General features: G+C 37.4%; 1 protein-coding gene across 2 annotated transcripts in view; it reads left to right on the top strand.

The window, feature by feature from the left end:
• The window catches only part of SPTLC3 (serine palmitoyltransferase long chain base subunit 3), a 149,547-nt gene that overhangs the window by 45,848 nt on the left and 84,214 nt on the right, over positions 1 to 19,485 (top strand). For both annotated transcript variants that reach the window (XM_072800056.1, XM_072800055.1), the window contains 2 exons: positions 13,776 to 13,930; positions 14,531 to 14,679. In XM_072800056.1, coding sequence (XP_072656157.1) covers positions 13,776 to 13,930; positions 14,531 to 14,679 — 304 coding nt within the window. The remainder of the gene's footprint in view (positions 1 to 13,775; positions 13,931 to 14,530; positions 14,680 to 19,485) is intronic.

The raw sequence follows: 19,485 nt of genomic DNA, 5'->3' as shown, positions 1-19,485 counted from the left end.
AGGCCACTTCAGCAATGAACTGAAATTCATTAAATACCTCTAGATAAATCACTTTCTCAGTGATGCAGTGGCTTAACTTGGCAAAATCCAGAAGAGAATGTCAGCAAATATCATCATTAAATGAATGTCAAGCATCATCAGAGACTTGGAAAAACTTCAAGCCTAGCCCCATTTCTCAATCCATATGGTTTGATAACAGGTTCAGCAAGATCTTCTCCACATGGCACCAGCCTTTTATAAAACATTTCAGTACAATTCCATGTTCATACTAGATCCGGAGAGTCCCTGTAGCACCATACAAGTACATCTTAGACATTTCTGGCCCATCCCCAGAGATTTTTACTCCCACATGAAACAAAGAGTGTTCAGCAAGTTGTAACTGTAAAGAATTTTAAGAGAAATCTTCAAATGTTTGCATGAATTAAAAATTGTCCTTTTGCATCCACATTTTGCATCCTGATAATGATAGCAGGATTCACCCAGAGAGTACTCATTACTTCTGAGTATTTCGAAGGGTGGGTTCCATTAAGGTCACTGGATCTGAGTTTTGTCCAAAGCAAACAGATGGCCTGAGCACTGGTCTTCCTGTTTGGACCTGGGCGAGTCCAAACTCAGAGCTTTCATTGGGGTTTCCCTGGGAACTTAACAAATTAGCCAGCAGCTTGTGAGATGGTAATATTAGACCAAGGGTTCTCAGCCTTGGCTGCATATTGGAATCACCTGAGAAGCCTTAAAAGCTAATACTGGGCTTACACCCCAAATTCAAATTTAATTGGTTTGTGGGTACATCCTTGGTGGGGTTCATAAAAGCTTCCCAGGTGATTCTCATATGCAGAAACTTAGAAACCAACGTTTAGAACAATGCTCCTCCAACTTTCCTGTGTATACAAATGGTCACTCCCTCACTTCCTTGAATTAAATTTCACTAAATCAATAGCTTTGAATGCAGCAGAAATTGATGGCCAGTGAAATCCCAAATCCCCCCAACTAGGCTCCATTCCAAATACCTTCTGGCTGCTTCTAAAAAGCAAATATAGCCTCACAAGGGCTGAATATTTTCTATGATTGTTTCTAGCAAAGAAGCGTATGCCATAGATTAGAACGACAACTTTAAAATCATAGCTCTAGAAATATTTTGTGAAACAAGATCATCAGTAAAATCAGATCACAGCCTCCACACAGTGAATACTCAAGTCAACATTTATTTGGATGTGTGTATCTGAACATCCAAATAAATGCATATATATACATGTTACACATACAAAACTTCTGCTGTGTCATTAAAATGTTCGTTAAATCGTTTTTCAATTCCTTTACTTCCTTTTGCAAGAAGGAATCTACAAATAGTAGTCAGGCAGAGTTGATTGATTTTGATAAGGTAGAGCTTTGCTATGTACACCAAGTATTACTAAGCCAATGTGTGAAATGAGTGGGTTATGACAAGTCCTAATGAAGAGCCCCTTCTCAAACCTGTGTCTTTTGTTTCCTTTCCCTTTTGTTACAGAAATAATGAGCAAAATTGTCCTTTTTTGTGCACTTAATTACATATAGGCTCATTTGCACCCATTTTGTCCTTTCCTTAACATAAATGGGATTGTATCATACACATTGTTGTGTGACTTACTTTTTTGTCACCTATGTTTGAAGATATTTACATGTCAGTCCAAGATTACCTCATTTCTTTAAATACTTGCATGATGGTATTCCATAATGTGTATATATGATTATTTATATTACCAATTTTTATTATTTTATTATTTCAAATAATTCTTCAATGAACAGCATATGTATTTATTCAAGGATAATTCCTAGAAGTGGCTTTCTGGGTTCAAGGAATGTATATTTTAACTTCTGAGAGATTGGCAAGTTGCCTTTCAAAAAAGCTTGCCCAGCTAGACTCCAGTCAGCAGTACCTAGGAGAGCTTACTTCCTCACCAGCACTTGGTATGTTGATATAATCAATGCATTTTTTACTTTTGCTAGTCTGATAGGAAAACATTTTTTGTTCTTGTCTTAATTTGTATTTTCCTGATTAACAGTGAGACTGGGCTTCTTTTTTTTTTAATTTTTATTTATTTATGATAGTCACAGAGAGAGAGAGAGAGGCAGAGACACAGGCAGAGGGAGAAGCAGGCTCCATGCACCGGGAGCCTGATGTGGGATTCGATCCTGGGCCTCCAGGATCGCACCCTGGGCCAAAGGCAGGCGCCAAACCGCTGCGCCACCCAGGGATCCCTGGGCTTCTTTTTATATGATTACTAGTGCTTTATACCCACTCTTCTTGAATTGCCTATTCATATCCCTTGCTCATGATTTTATTAAATCATTTCTTCTCACTGATTTAGATGAACTTTTTCTATATATTCATATATGAATAATTTGTCTATTAAATAATTTTAAATAATTTTCTAATTCTGTTTTGTAGCTTTTAATTTCCTCTATGTTCTATTTAGCCATACTTAAATTTTTAATTTTTAAGCCATATGTATCAGACATCTTTGGGTTTTCTTTGTTTTTGTTAGTTTTTGCTCTTTGGGGAGGGAGGGTTCCTTATGTTTAGGAAGGCATTTTTTTTCATCTTAAAGATAAAACACATTTTCTTACAATTTCATTCAGTACTTTTATGATCTGTGATGCATTTATACATTAACCCATAATTCACCTAGAACTTATTTCTATGTGTTGTGTGAGGTATGAGGACTTTTTAAAAAGTTTTAATTTAAATCCTAGTTAACATAGAGTGTAATATTGGTTACAGGAGTAGAATTTAGTGATTAATGACTTTCATATAATATTCAGTCCTCAAAACAAGTGCTCTTCTTAATACTCCTCACCCATTTAGCCCGTCCCCCATCCATCTCCCCCTTCAGCAACCTTAAGTTTATTCTCTAGTTCAGAGTCTCTTATGGTTTGCCTCCTTTCTCTTTTTTTTCCCTTCCCCTATTGTTAATCCATTTTGTTTAAATTCCACATATAGTGAATTGTATTATATTTGTCTTTCTCTGATTGACTTACATAATACACTCTAGCTCCATCCACATCATTGCAAATGGCAAGATTTCGTTCTTTTTGATGGCTGAGTAATGTGCGTGTGTGTCTGTGTGTGTACCACATCTTCTTTATCCATTCATCAGTCAATGAATATTTGGGTTCTTTCCATAATTTGGCTATTGTTCATAATGCTGCTATAAACATTGGGGTGCCCCTTCAAATCAGTGTTTTTGTATCTTTTGGGTAAATACCTAGCAGTGCAATTGCTGGGTCATAAGGTAGCTCTATTTTTAACTTTCTGAGGAACCTCCATACTGTTTGCCAGAGTGGCTGCCCTAGTTTGCATCCTTACCAACAGTGTAAGAGGGTTCCCCTTTCCCTACATCCTGGTCAACATCTGTTGTTTCCTGATTTGTTAATTTTGGCCATTCTGACAGATGATGTGATGTGGTATCTCATTGTGGTTTTGATTTGTAGTTGCCTGATGATGAGTGATGTTGAGCATCTTTTCATGTGAGGAGGACTTTCTTTTTTAAAAGAGAGTTTTAAATGGTCTGAATATCATTAATGGAATATTTTTTACCCACTGATTTGAATTTTTTTAAGATTTTATTTATTAATGAGAGACAGAGAGAGAGAGAGAGAGAGAGAGGCAGAGACACAGGCAGAGGGAGAAGCAGGCTCCATGCAGGGAGCCCGACGTGGGACTCTATCCCGGGTCTCCAGGATCACTCCCTGGGCCAAAGGCACTAAACTGCTGAGCCACCCAGGGATCCCCCCGCTGATTTGAATTATTGATCTATTTGTCTATTTTTTAGGTAAATTTGTAAGTTTTTAAGTAATTCTTAAAGCTTTTTTCTCTGTGTATACTTTTTTTTTAATTTATTTTTTATTGGTGTTCAATTTACCAACATACAGAATAACCCCCAGTGCCCATCACCCATTCACTCCCACCCCCCGCCCTCCTCCCCTTCTACCACCCCTAGTTCGTTTCCCAGAGTTAGCAGTCTTTACGTTCTGTCTCCCTTTCTGATATTTCCCACACATTTCTTCTCCCTTCCCTTATATTCCCTTTCACTATTATTTATATTCCCCACATGAATGAGAACATATAATGTTTGTCCTTCTCCGACTGACTTACTTCACTCAGCATAATACCCTCCAGTTCCATCCACGTTGAAGCAAATGGTGGGTATTTGTCATTTCTAATGGCTGAGGAATATTCCATTGTATACATAGACCACATCTTCTTTATCCATTCATCTTTCGATGGACACCGAGGCTCCTTCCACAGTTTGGCTATTGTGGACATTGCTGCTATAAACATCGGGGTGCAGGTGTCCCGGCGTTTCATTGCATTTGTATCTTTGGGGTAAATCCCCAACAGTGCAATTACTGGGTCGTAGGGCAGGTCTATTTTTAACTCTTTGAGGAACCTCCACACAGTTTTCCAGAGTGGCTGCACCAGTTCACATTCCCACCAACAGTGTAAGAGGGTTCCCTTTTTTCGGCATCCTCTCCAACATTTGTTGTTTCCTGCCTTGTTAATTTGCCCCATTCTCACTGGTGTGAGGTGGTATCTCATCGTGGTTTTTTTTTTTTTTTTTTTTTTTTTTTTTTTTTTTTTTTTTTTTTTTTTTTTTAAAATTTTTATTTATCTATGATAGTCACAGAGAGAGAAAGAGAGAGAGGCAGAGACATAGGCAGAGGGAGAAGCAGGCTCCATGCACCGGGAGCCTGACGTGGGATTCGATCCCGGGTCTCCAGGATCGCGCCCTGGGCCAAAGGCAGGCGCCAAACCGCTGCGCCACCCAGGGATCCCTCTCATCGTGGTTTTGATTTGTATTTCCCTGATGGCAAGTGATGCAGAGCATTTTCTCGTGTGCTTGTTGGCCATGTCTATGTCTTCCTCTGTGAGATTTCTGTTCATGTCTTTTGCCCATTTCATGATTGGATTGTTTGTTTCTTTGGTGTTGAGTTTAATAAGTTCTTTATAGATCTTGGAAACTAGCCCTTTATCTGATAGGTCATTTGCAAATATCTTCTCCCATTCTGTAGGTTGTCTTTTAGTTTTGTTGACTGTATCCTTTGCTGTGCAAAAGCTTCTTATCTGGATGAAGTCCCAATAGTTCATTTTTGCTTTTGTTTCTTTTGCCTTCGTGGATGTATCTTGCAAGAACTTACTGTGGCCGAGTTCAAAAAGGGTGTTGCCTGTGTTCTCCTCTAGGATTTTGATGGAATCTTGTCTCACATTTAGGTCTTTCATCCATTTTGAGTTTATCTTTGTGTATGGTGCAAGAGAGTGGTCTAGTTTCATTCTTCTGCATGTGGCTGTCCAATTTTCCCAGCACCATTTATTGAAGAGGCTGGTTCAATACCCGTAAAACAATCAATGTGATTCATCATATCAGCAAGAGAAAAACCAAGAACCATATGATCCTCTCATTAGATGCAGAGAAAGCATTTGACAAAATACAGCATCCATTCCTGATCAAAACTCTTCAGAGTGTAGAGATAGAGGGAACATTCCTCGACATCTTAAAAGCCATCTACGAAAAGCCCACAGCAAATATCATTCTCAATGGGGAAGCACTGGGAGCCTTTCCCCTAAGATCAGGAACAAGATCCACTCTCACCACTGCTATTCAACATAGTACTGGAAGTCCTAGCCTCAGCAATCAGACAACAAAAAGACATGAAAGGCATTCAAATTGGCAAAGAAGTCAAACTCTCCCTCTTCACCGATGACATGATACTCTACATAGAAAACCCAAAAGCCTCCACCCCAAGATTGCTAGAACTCATACAGCAATTTGGTAGCATGGCAGGATACAAAATCAATGTCCAGAAGTCAGTGGCATTTCTATACACTAACAATGAGACTGAAGAAAGAGAAATTAAGGAGTCAATCCCATTTACAATTGCACCCAAAAGCATAAGATACCTAGGAATAAACCTAACCAAAGAGGTAAAGGATCTATACCCTAAAAACTATAGAACACTTCTGAAAGAAACTGAGGAAGACACAAAGAGATGGAAAAATATTCCACGCTCATGGATTGAAAGAATTAATATTGTGAAAATGTCAATGTTACCCAGGGCAATATACACGTTTAATGCAATCCCTATCAAAATACCATGGACTTTCTTCAGAGAGTTAGAACAAATTATTTTAAGATTTGTGTGGAATCAGAAAAGACCCCGAATAGTCAGGGGAATTTTAAAAAAGAAAACCATATCTGGGGGCATCACAATGCCAGATTTCAGGTTGTACTACAAAGCTGTGGTCATCAAGACAGTGTGGTACTGGCACAAAAACAGACACATAGATCAATGGAACAGAATAGAGAACCCAGAAGTGGACCCTGAACTTTATGGTCAACTAATATTCGATAAAGGAGGAAAGACTATCCATTGTGTATACTTTATAATTAGCTTGTTAGGTATTGAATTTTTTAAAGAGACTGTTGCCATTTTAATTGGTAATATATTATTAAACCTATAGGCAGAGGTTAACTTTGGAAAATTTGACATCTTAATAATATTTAGTCTTCTCATTTAGAAACATGATATGTCTCTTCACTTATTTCAGTATCTCATGTCCTTTAATAAAATTTTATAATTTTCTTTATTCTAAGGTCTTATATTTCCTCTTACAGTCATTGTTTGGGTATGAGTTTTTGATGAATTTGAAGAATTTTTAGGTTCTGTTTCTTTATACTTTCTTATAATATTTAAATATTATCTTTTTTCTCTATCCCATATCTAATTAATTATGGATGGCATATAGGAAAGCTATTTTCATTTTTAACTCCAAATGCTACCACCTTAATGAATACTTCTCCTTAGTTGCCACACACAGCTTCTCAGTTTGTTGGATTGGATTGAAATTTCTTGTAATTTTCCATGTGTGCCATGAAAAACTGCAGAATTTTAAGTGTATTAGAACAAACTTGCTAATTATGTAATTTGAATCCTCTAGACTTACTTATTTTTTCTCTTCTCAAACTTATCATTTCTGATAAATGTGTGTTAATGTCATCCACTGTGATTATGGATTTGTTTTTCTTTTTCTTATATATTTCAGTTTAACTGTCAGATACGTGAGTCATGGCTTTTACAGTTTTTGGTGGATTTGTTCCTTTTATCATGCTTTACCTTGCACTCTGTCATGTCTGATGTGAATATACATCTGCTTTTTCTTCAACAGCCATCTCTTTATTTCAGTCTTCATCACTTCAGAAAATGTAGCCCTTACATAAGCAGCATATAGATTTATTTAAAATCAAACCTGAGGGATCCCTGGGTGGCACAGCGGTTTGGCGCCTGCCTTTGGCTCAGGGCGCGATCCTGAAGACCCGGGATCGAATCCCACGTAGGGTTCCCGGTGCATGGAGCCTGCTTCTCCCTCTGCCTGTGTCTCTGCCTCTCTCTCTCTCTCTCTCTGACTATCGTAAATAAAAAAAAAAAAATTAAAATCAAATGTGAAAGCTTCTGTGTTTTAATAAAATAACATAAGCTATGAACAATTACTTTCTTGAGTCATGTGAAATTGCTGTTTTTGTAGGTCAAAAATAAACATTGGCAACTCCTTATGGGTAAACCTAATACTTTAATTACTCATGTGTTTCTTAATTCCTGCCATCTTTATATTTAACATTTATTCTTATATTTTCTGTTTTTTTTATTTTAAATACTTTTCATATCTTTGATACATTTGAATTTTCCTTGTTCTGCATTTTTTTCTTCTTGTCACTGTTAGGAAATTGTATGTAGTATTTCTCCCGGCTTTCTTTTTAATGGTTCTCTTTTAATGTTAACATATATGTATAGAACTAGATAAGTTTCTCAGTGATGAGAGTCTTCCAGGAGAATTTAATAACATTTCTTTCTCTTGCATAAACATTTTCCAGGGTATAATTTATTTATTAATTTTTAGGTTCTGTTTCTTTATACCTTGTACACAAAACTACTTGGGCTAACCATAGTCCATTAGTTTCTTTACTCACTACTTTTCCTGGCATCTCATCTTCCTCCTTAGTTATTTCATTGTTTGTTTTGTTAAGGTACTTGCTCAATTATTACAGAAAAGGTCTGTGGGAGTTAAGCTTGTGACTCCTTACATATATAAGAATGTTCTTATATGGCTTTCTCATTTGATTGTTGGTTTGGCAAAGTACAGGATTCTAAGTTCAAAATAATTTTCCTTCATAATCTTTTTGAACTGTCACCTACAAAAGTCTAAAAGCAATCAATTTCTTATTCCCTTGTATGTAAACTGCCTTTCTTCCTTCCCTGAAAACATTTGAGTTTTTCTCTTTATCCCTGGAGACATGAAATTTAACCAGTACCCACGAGATCATTTATACCTTAGATTCAAATCTTTCTTCCTTTCTGGAATTTCCCCCTGCCTTTCCTCCTCCATTTTTTTTTTTTTAACCTTATTTACCTCCTCTTGCACTTCTTCTTATTCTCCTTTCTTTCAATCTTGTAACTCCTATTAGAGAGATATTGGATCTTCTGAATCTGTTTTACATATCTCTTAACTTCCTTCATATTTTTTTCTCTATATTTTTTCATTATGGCCTGGGAAACAGTCAATTTACTAGTCTTGCTTATTAATCTGCCTTTCAGCTGTGTTCCTTATACTTTGAACTGTTCATCTTCTTAAGGTATGCATTGTTCTGTTGTGTGTCCCAAAAGATGAATATATTTTAAATTCTTTTTCCGTTTGCTCTATTAAGTCTTTTCATTAGATGTTAGTTCTTCTGCTTGTTGAATTTGGTGCCTCGTATGCTAGTTTTCCTTAAATAGCACTGAGACTTGGTTTTATGCTCATTTCTTTTTTTACTCAAGAATCCTTATTTTCCTATGTGTTCACCTATCTTGAGTGATTGAAGAAAGGAAACGGAAGGAATTGCCAGGACCAGTAGCTTGTGTTTTTGCAGTGTAGACTCCCCCTCTCTCCACATTGGGGCATTGCTTTCATTCAGTTCCTGGTGCCTAGCAAGGTGATTTGTCCTGTGGACAGTACAACTGCTTCTTACTTATTAACCCAATAAAAAGAGGACAGAGAGATATAGCTTCCCATTTAATCACCCTATCAACTTTGTACGGTTATTGACTCTTATCTTTAAACTCCCCTGACTGTAGGGAATATCCACACCAGTCTTCTCAGGAAATGTTTTAGAACTATGTTTTTTTTTTAATAATAAATTTATTTTTTATTAGTGTTCAATTTGCCAACATACAGAATAACACCCAGTGCTCATCCTGTCAAGTGCCCCCCTCAGTGCCCGTCACCCATTCACCCCCACCCCCCACCCTCCTCCCCTTCCACCACCCCTAGTTCATTTCCCAGAGTTAAGAGTCTTCATGTTCTGTCTCCCTTTCTGATATTTCCTACCCATTTCTTCTCCCATCCCTTCTATTCCCTTTCACTATTATTTATATTCCCCAAATGAATGAGAATTATGGTTTTCTATGGTTTCACTTCTCCATTGATCAGATCTTATTTGTGTTCCATCTTTTGTGATCCCTCAATATTTCTGATTCAGTAATAATACTCTCAATTGTCTTTCTAGACATTTATAAATTTATTTTGTTTCTTAAACATCTTTTGTCATTTCAGATGACTTTTAGATGAGTGGTCAAATACTTGCAAGCTCTTAGTCTGCCATTTTTATTCAAATCTCCCTCTAATTTCTTAATAGAATTAAATTTAGCCATCTTGACTTTGTGCTTTTCATACTTCAAAGAACTGTTTATGATACATTACCCTTTCCAACAAAGAAAAAATATAAACATATTGTATTATTACTCAGAGCTCATCCCTGATAGGAGAAATAGGTATTTCCCAAAAGGAAATAATGACACAAAATTAATTAGTTGAGAACAGAAGTATAAGTGTCAATGTAGGCAAAAATTAATAACTGGTGCTTGATAATGATTTTTTCTCTCTTACAAATCCATGGTTCTATTTCCTACTGAATGAGCAGGTAGTTAAATCAAATAAGAAGGAATAGACTTCCAAATTTGGCAATATTTTTCACAATTGGCTGTGGATATGTTTTCTTCACTTCCTTATAAACACCTAACCCTGTAGTATGGTTATTGAAAAGAGCACTGTTTTTTTTTTAGAACTAGGTGGAATTCCCAATTTGTCCACTTAAATTTTCTGACTTTCTAATGACTCATCCAGAAAAATTAGATAGAAATACATTTAACACTTGGAAAATTATAAAGTATCCTAGGAGATTAAAGGTGGAAAAAGAAAGACTGTCATATTGCAGTAGAAACAAAGACATTTTTGTAGCTGCATTTTTAGATTTTGTTCAACCCTCCTACACCCCACCCCTCCAAAACAATTGTGTCCTTATGGCCCAAGTTTCACTCTCACATCTAGCCATTTGTGTCAGGGAAAAAAAATAAAGATAGTGAGTAGACCAAATGACAAGTTACATATACAGATGGATAAAGATATGTCCTCTTGCAATGCTCCTGTTTTTGCAATATCTAGTCTAGTTTCATTTTCTGGTATAGCGAAAATGCTGTGGGAGGCTTACCCGAGATTAGAGGGCAATGACCTTTGGAAGGTGTTGACTGCTCCTGAAGAAACCTCAATGGTGCTCAAAGGAATGGGGTGGGGTGAAAATACACCCATGCAGAGGCAGGAAGACTCACAGGTGCAGAGGAAGAGCAAGACAGTGCTGCAAAAGAAGGCAATTCTTCCCTAAACCAGACCTTAAATTCTAAGCAGTTCCCTCTCAGGGACACATAGACTGCTGAGCTTGTGTTTCAGGTCTGAGTTTGTGCTCACAAAGAAATGGCTCTGTGTGATTAAAAGATTGGCCTCTCACTTTGGCAGAGAAGTTTAAATACTTAATTTCTAAAATATACATATATATATATATATATATAAAATTGAATATGAAGATCATTACCTACTAGAAAGTCTTCTCTGATCCCACAGAATACGTTAGAATCACTGTATCTTGCCCTGAGAGCATTTATCTCACTAAAAAGCTGGCTGCCCATTTCCATATAGGTAGAAAATCCAAATCTCTGAGCCAGAAGCCAGAAAGTTTGGACAAGATGGAACATTTTCCCACCTTCCCTTAAGAGGCCATAATGGCATATCTTTATGAGACATCAATGGTGAAAAACCCTAGATTGTTTCCTCAAGTCAGTGCCAAGTTCCTTATAATGAATGGATATTCCTCTATGGTCTGGCAATCTGTTGGCCTTAGCTTTCCATATTATAGGTCATGTTTTTTTTTGTTTGTTTGTTTTGAGGGGTTTCTTTGTTTTTGTTTTTGTTTTAACTGGTGTTTTGGAGGGAAGCTTGCACAAGTGGGTGAGGTGACAGCTTGAAGTCACTCTGAAGTGACTGCTGGGAAAGTGAACGAAGCCAGAGGTTGACCAGAGTTCAAGTCACTAACCTTGCTGGGTCTGATTTTCCTCACATGTCAAATGTTTGAACTCTATGACTTCTATGTCCCCTCTGCCCTGGTATCCTGTGCATCTTGTGGTTCTATGTTGAAATTAATTTTGTTTTAATATTGTAGATATAATATTTTATTTTTTCCTACCAAAAACCAAGTGTTTTCCTAAACCAACTGTTAACTATTTTGAGTAACATTTCCCAAAATATCTAAAACTATAATTCCATTCAGAGTCTAAAAATAGTACTTACAGACCTACTTCTCTATTTTCTCTTGATAGTATGAATTTAAATGTTGTCATTTCAATTAAGAAATTTAGAACTAGAAGGACACAAATGACATTTGGGGATATGGAGTAACCATGAATCAGTAAACAGCTTTAAAAAAAAAAGAGGAAATAATTTGGAAAAGGAAATATTTGGATTATTTGGAAATAATTTCCTGAAATTACCAAATCTCCTTTTTTCTTGAAAATAGTCCATTTCCCTGTTAGAATATAAAAGGGTATAATTGTCATAACCATGTAGCTTTAAATCTTTTTTTTTTAATTTTTTTTATTTGTTTATGGATAGTCACAGAGAGAGACAGAGAGGCAGAGACACAGGCAGAGGGAGAAGCAGGCTCCATGCACCAGGAGCCCGACGCGGGATTCGATCCCGGGTCTCCAGGATCACGCCCTGGGCCAAAGGCAGGCGCTAAACCGCTGCGCCACCCAGGGATCCCTGTAGCTTTAAATCTTATTAAAACTTCTGTCAGGATACTTAGCTATTCGAGGATAAATTCATTTGGTAAGAGATTTTCAACTTTCAGATGTAACTAATAAAGTTGGCTTTCATCCTCCAAATTCATGTGCAATAGATAGTCCCCAGTATGTACTGGGATTGTGGTTATAAACATTCTTCCTAATACATATTCACAACTTCCCCCCAGAAATGATGCCATTGCCACCAAAAACCTAATGATGTGGCAAAGCAAACTTGGCTTGGATGCAACCACAAGCCATCAAAGCCTGCAGATTCCATATATTTTCCTCTGAAATGGATCAGCTAGGAGATGAGTAGGCCAAACCAGTATCTTAAGAAGGTCTTCCACAAAGCCTTAACCCTGGTCCTCCTTGTTACAACAGGAAGTCAGCTTTATTCCATAAGAGGAAGGAGAGCAAAGAACTCAAAGAGGATGGGAGAATAAGAAAGCTCCCTCCCAGTTGTTCAGTGGTTCCCCATTGCCTCCAGGATAATGTGTGAATTCTTCATCCAGACACTTAAGATTCCCACTTTCTGTGCCCAACTGAATACTGCAGCATTAATATACCACAGGGAATAGTAGCAGATGGGATCAGGAAGGTAACAGGGATTAGACCACTCAGGATCTTGGCTTTGACTCTGAGTGAGGTGGGAGCCACCCAGAGGTTCTGAGCAGAGTAACAAAATATGCCTTGTTTTATTTTTACTCATTCTTTTCAAAAATGCCCTACACTTCCAACACAGACCCATTTATCCTGAGTGCCCCCTCCAAGCCTCCCTACCCAAAACAATCTCATTCCACCTTCAGTGCCGAGCTTTGAGACCCCTCATATGTAAAGTTACCTTGATTCCTCCACCAAAATGTGACTCTCCCTCTCATTCTAATCTTACAAGTGCCTAAAGTACTTGGCCTAGACCCAAGTCTTGTATTTCCTGCCTTGTGCTCTTAGGAGTTAGATGGCCAAAAGTTATATATGTTTTGCTTTGAGCCTCAGCTGGATAGCAAACCTCTTGGGCATGGCTTACCTTTTATACAGGACAACAGTGCTGTTACTTCAACTGTGGGTGAAGCCAGGTGCCTCCACAAGCTCATCAACTGAGTTTCTAGGCCCTTGGCGATATGACAGCCAGCCAACTGCCAAGAGTTTTGCCAAAAGGTCCCATATCAAGTTCATCCACATTTCTGAAAACATGAGTGGGGATATTCATGTTAAAAAAAGTTAAGACCAAATTATTATTCAAGAACTTTTTTTCTCCAGCTAACCTTCTTTGACATAAACACTTATTGTTACTTTTCAGATGGAATCCCGCAGGATTCATTGTGTCTACCACTCATTTGGAGACTTAATCTTGTATTGCACTATCGGCTTTGCTACCTTTCTGTGCCACATTTTTTACTTCCTCCCACTAAAATATAAGTTCTTTAGAGATGGAGGCCACAGCGTTATCTGGGAACCCACCTATTTCTTTACCTATGGGCCCTTTCTCAAAAACTATTTGCAAGTGGACTATTTGCATGGCTCTTCCAGCCTTCAATTTGCAAATACAATACAAAAAGCAGGAGATCAAAGGTAAACTGCTCCCTCTATTGTAACAGGATTTTGTGCCGCTTTATCAAAACTTTGAGAATTTTTACACACGGAACTTGTACATCAGAATCAGAGACAACTGGAACCGGCCCATCTGCAGTGCCCCGGGATCTCGGTTTGATGTGATGGAGAGGGTGTCGGATGACTACAACTGGACATTTAGGTGAGGAAACCTTCTGGAGGGGCTTGGTTGAAAGAAATGCTTTCCAGGAAATCCTGGCATGGGCACCAAGTTACAGAGTTGATGAACCAAACAGTTGCTAGTCTTCCATCATTGAGCCCTTTGCAAGCCCTCATAAGTCCAGTGGCAGAGGTCACGGTAATTCCATTGCCAAAGGTGGCTATGTTATATTAGTAAAAGTAAAGCCTGTGTCAGAAGGTGCAATATACATGAAGCCAGCCAGGAAGGGTCTTTTCAGCTTTATTGACAGATTATGCCCCTCTACTTGCTGAAGGAGACAGTAAAGTCCTTGCTAGAATTTAAACAAGAGCACAGGTGTCACAGAACCAAATGCCCATGGAAAGCCAGGGCTAAGTAATACTCCATGGCTTGGGAGACCTTTTTCCAGTGCTCTGTCCAGCTTCATTCGGGGATTAGTGTCCTCCAGGGATGCAGGCCATTTTGTGTTGACAGCAATGCACATCAGAAAGGAAAAAGAAAATATATGATTTGGGCCAGACCCAAGATCTCCTTGTAAGAGTATTTTATGGGGCACTAGGGTGATGTTAATGGAGAAAGCCCTTTGTATTCTTCTCTCTGCAGGTTTACTGGAAGAATCATCAAAGATGTCATCAACATGGGTTCATATAACTTCCTTGGCTTGGCCGCCAGTTATGATGAATCTATGAGGACAGTAAAGGATGTTTTAGAAGAGTATGGCTTAGGTGTGGCCAGCACCAGGCATGAAATGGGTATGTATGCTCACCATTTTGAAATTTTGTCCAGTTGGGTCTCAGATTCCTTGTGGCAACTTCTCAAATCTAGATCATATTCTAGACTATGTACCTCAAAAAGCTGTTATAAAATGCAAAATAAAAAATGTATATGAAGGTCTTTTTGGACATTTCAAACATTATGCTCTTGCCAGGCAGTCTATTAATTACAGATTTTAATTCTCCAGAATAAATAAAAATGAATCTTTCCTTAGACCACATTATCTAAAATAGGAACTATTGTGCCTCTTATATCTGGTCCTTTTCTGGATCTTTCCTTGTCTTTTTTTAAAACAGTTTTAGTCTTTTTTAAAAAAGACTTGCCTTTTTTTTTAAACAGTTTTAGTGAAGTATAATTGATATTTTTAAAAACTGTACTTAACATGTACAATTTGATGGGTTTAGACATACATATACTCTTTGAAACCATCACCTTGGAAATAAAGGTAATAAATACGTCCATCACCTTGGAAAATTTCTGTGTCTCCACCTTTTGTGGTAAGAACACTTAACATGAGGTCTACCCTTTCAACAAAATTTTAAAGTGCATAATGTAGTATTGTTAATTATAAGCACTATGTTGTAGATCAGATCTCTAGAATTTACTCATCTTGCATCATTGAAATTGCATATCCATTGAACAACTTTTTGTTTAGATTTTGCTCTTTCTCCAACTTTTCTTAATGATGTCCATCACTGATCTTGCTTTTGTATTTGTATTTGTACATTGCCCATTGCTGCTACTAAAAACATAAGTTCCATGAAGTGAGGGATTGAATTGGTCTTGTTGTCCATTGTGTTGAATGCATAAGTGAATGATGAATGAATGGACAAGGTGGAACAGACTGCTCATTTGTTTCCCTTTTAGCTGAAACATTTTTCTCTGAAATTTCTGCTCCTCCTCACCTCAGGGAGAAAGAGTGGTACAAGCTTACTCCTATAAAGTGTCTTGCTATTCCTGACAGTGTTTTCTTATACATCATCTCATTTATTCCTCACAAAAGTCCTCTGCACTAGGAGGCAGCACAAGTGATGTTATTTCATTTCTAGAGAGGAAACTGAGGATCATAGTAACTAAGTGATGTGCCCCAGTAGTTTAGTAACCATACTAATTCCCAGTCTAGCTAGCTTCTTTTTTTTTTTTTTTTTTTCTAGCTAGCTTCTTGATAGCAGTTTCCTGTTCACAATGATACATGAATGGTTTACCAGGTCAGTTTCAGGCCAGTCTAAGAAGCCAAGATATATCTACTAAAAAGTTTTACCAGTAATGAAAAATGAGCCACATGCCCCTCTTAGATAACCAATTGAGAGAAGAGCATTAAAAACATGTAATTATTCAGATCCATGTAACAAAGAACAAGTTGAACAAAGTTAACTTTTTAAATCCATACATTCAGTTAACATTTAGCTTAAGCTACAGACTTTATAAGTGGTTGCTCAGTTTTGTTAAGAAAGGCATCTTATGGGATGCTTGCTGTCTCTCAGTCTGTCAAATAAATAAAATCTTTTTTTAAAGGCTATTAAGTATGCATACATATGTATATTTCTGTGCAAATTTCTTTGAAAGATAACAGACCATTCAGAGTAAAAATAATTTTAAAAAATAAAGTAGGGATTCCTGGGTGGCTCAGCAGTTGGGCATCTTTGGCCCAGGGTATGATCCTGGAGTCCCAGGATTGAGTCCTCCATCAGGCTCCCTGCATGGAGCCTGCTTCTCTCTCTACCTGTGTCTCTATATCTATCTCTGTGTCTCTAATGAATAAATAAATAAAATCTTAAAAAAAAAAAAAGAAAGGCATCTTATCTTCATTTTGAGGCAGGGGGCTACAAATTTAAGCATAATACAGAAGGAAACTTCTACTTGACTTAGCAGAACTGGGTCACCTATGATACCCCATTTGGGGTGGGGCAGAGACTGGAACACTACTCTCAGTCATAAGAGACATGGAGTCAGTAAGCTTTGGAGGCATTTCCTCTGGTACCGGTGACACCAACACCAGGATTGTTAATGAACGAGACAGAAAACACATTTCCTGAGGATGATGACTCCCAACTCCTTGAGACAGGACACTCCCCAGTCACAGCAGCAGAAGCTAAAGGGAAGCAGCGTGATACAGGCTAATGATTTGCTTCCTATGGAAGCCAGATATGGAATAGAAGTTCCTGATTCTGCAGACTCAATGAACTCAGAGAAGCCAGGCAGAGATAAAAATCCTAGTTTGGACTTCCTGCAGCCTAAGTTCTTTCTCCACTTGCTCAACCTTCTGAATGGCTAGGCTTTTAGTGTTTATCTGCTTCTCTTAGTCTCTGGCTCAAGCTCTAGGAAGACGATTTTAACAGTTTTCAAGGAAACAGTGAGAGAAGAAAATAGAAGCCACCCACACTTAATTTTAGGCAAACGGAAAAACTGATAACAAAGGTGGATAGGAGCAATCAAGAAATAAAGAAATAAGCAGGATACACTTGAAAGTATTCTGCAATATAAGCAGTAACCTTAGCATAGCATGCAAGGATTAGTGGCATAATTTTGATTGCCACTTATTTCAAGAAATGCAACTAACCTTTGAAAGCATAGATTATCTAGTCTTAAGAAAATGTTTAACAGTGCAGTGGATTGTCAATGAAAATTTGGGAATATAGAGGCTTACCAATTTAGCAACCAAAAATGCTTCTTTAGGAACCCAAAGTAAAAGTTTTAGGAACATTTAGTCACTTAAGAGTAGTTTCCTGGAGCTTTTAAAAATAGTTTCCAATGTTCTGGAGGGAAAAGCATATAGAAATCATAAAATAGGAAATTAAATACAAAATAAATCAAGAGGAAGTATTTAAAGCATAGTAAAAGGATAGAAGACCACACATGGTATCTTGGCCAAAAATATTTGAGAAGAACATATTTGCCCACTGAAATAAAAGGACTGAGATTTGGCCAAAAATCCAAACTCAACTATATGCTATAATCAAAAACAAATTCAAGTAAATTTAAGTTATTCCAAAGGATGAAAAGTAGAAAGATATGTCCCAGCCAGACACCTGGTTCTTGCCTCCCTGCTGCAACCACCACCAAAATGTACTCAGTGCTCAACAGGGAAGTTAATTCAGTAAAAAGACAACAAAGAAAGAGCCCAAGAGTAAGACTGGGTGCCCAATCTGCACCTGCAAATGCCAGAACTGAGCCCAAAATACAGCTGAGCTGTAAGTAACGAAACATTTCCAGACACATACATACAGGATTGCAAATGCTGCTTTTAACATGTGAAATGACTTGCTACTATTTATTTTCATGTACAACTAAACAATAGTGGCAAACAGAATTAAGGGAGGCTTTGACTGTGTTGTGGTCAATTTAACCTTCCATAGGATGATTGGGGGATGGCACATTTTTGATATCTTAAATACGAGGCAGAGTAAAATGGCAATTTGGAGTCATAATCAAGCATTTAAAATGCCTGACACTTTTCATTCTTATCTTCTGTGTTCATGGGGGCTTTTTTATTAGAATTCTTCTTGATCCAGGCTGTCTCCTTTAAACAGTGTGCTATATGTTATATCTTTGGTAATTACAGCCCAGTTTTTCCTAATAACTTTCTTAATGCGCCATGAAGGATTAGAGATTTTTGAGTATTGTTGTGTGTGATATTACACTGTGAACTAGTGAACGCTGGACTGAATGGCTTATCAAAAGTTGAAGAGACTGCTGCTCAACATCTTCTTTTTTAAGGTGGCTTGCCTCCAGATTTTTAGCTGGAAAGTCACTTGAATAACTGTTTACAGATTCTAAAATTACATGGAGTTTTAAATTTCCAGCACCAGGATTGAGAATTGTTCATGATGTCTGAGTATTAACATCAAACAATAATCAGTAATATCTCCATTATGCAAGATAGTTCCACATTGATCTTTGAATTTCTTTATTTGAAAGGACTATTTAATTTTTCTGTATATGGAAGGTGTTTGTCTGATTGTGTTGGTTTGACAATGAAAAATGTAATGCAGCAGCCTCTGAGGCAAAGTAAAATGCATAATTGCTTCTTCTTTTTTCATATCAAGCCAAAGTGTAAAGAACAAGCTGAAACTTTAAAAAATAAACAGACAACCTAAATGTGTGGTGCAAATGCCAACAAACAGGAAAGCAGATTAGCTTAAAGTTATTAGTCATTAATAAACATAAGAGACTCATCTTATAAAAATTATGTGGAGAGTCCATATGAAGACAGATTCAATTCCAATAGTCTCCATGCATCAAGTAGCACAGCACAGACATAGATGGCTGTTTATTTTTCTGTATACCTGGAAATTAGGACAATGAATTATGAGAGACTTTGAAAATCATGTGGGTCAATTCCACAGGCTGATTAGAAACAAAAGCAAGACAAATAAAATAGTGATAGAAGACCACAAAGTACCTCTCAGTCCTTGAAAAACAAAGAAGGAAAGAAGGGAAGGAGGGAGGGAGAGACAGAGAGAAGGAGAAAGGAAGAAATGAGGGAAGAAAGGAGAGAAGGAAGGAAGAAAGGAAGGAAGGAGGGCAACGAAGGAGGGAGGTGAGGAGCAAGGAAGAGAAGGAAGGAGAGAGGGCAAGAAGGAAGGAGGAAGGGGAGGAGGGAGGAAAGGACACTAACATAAAACATAAAGGACACTAACAATGTAATTATTTTCATTTAATATTTATATATTGAATTATGAGCCTTAAACATATTACAAGTATACTTCTTTTTAAATAGTGAAATTTCACAAAAATTGAGTATATGTTATGCCATGAAGAAAATCTCATTAGATTCCAAAAAG

Source organism: Canis lupus, chromosome 26, assembly GCF_048164855.1.
Source record: "Canis lupus baileyi chromosome 26, mCanLup2.hap1, whole genome shotgun sequence".
In the NCBI taxonomy this organism is placed as follows: Eukaryota; Metazoa; Chordata; class Mammalia; order Carnivora; family Canidae; genus Canis; species Canis lupus.
Note: the sequence above shows the minus strand (reverse complement) of the source record. Positions and strands in the feature narration are given on the sequence as shown.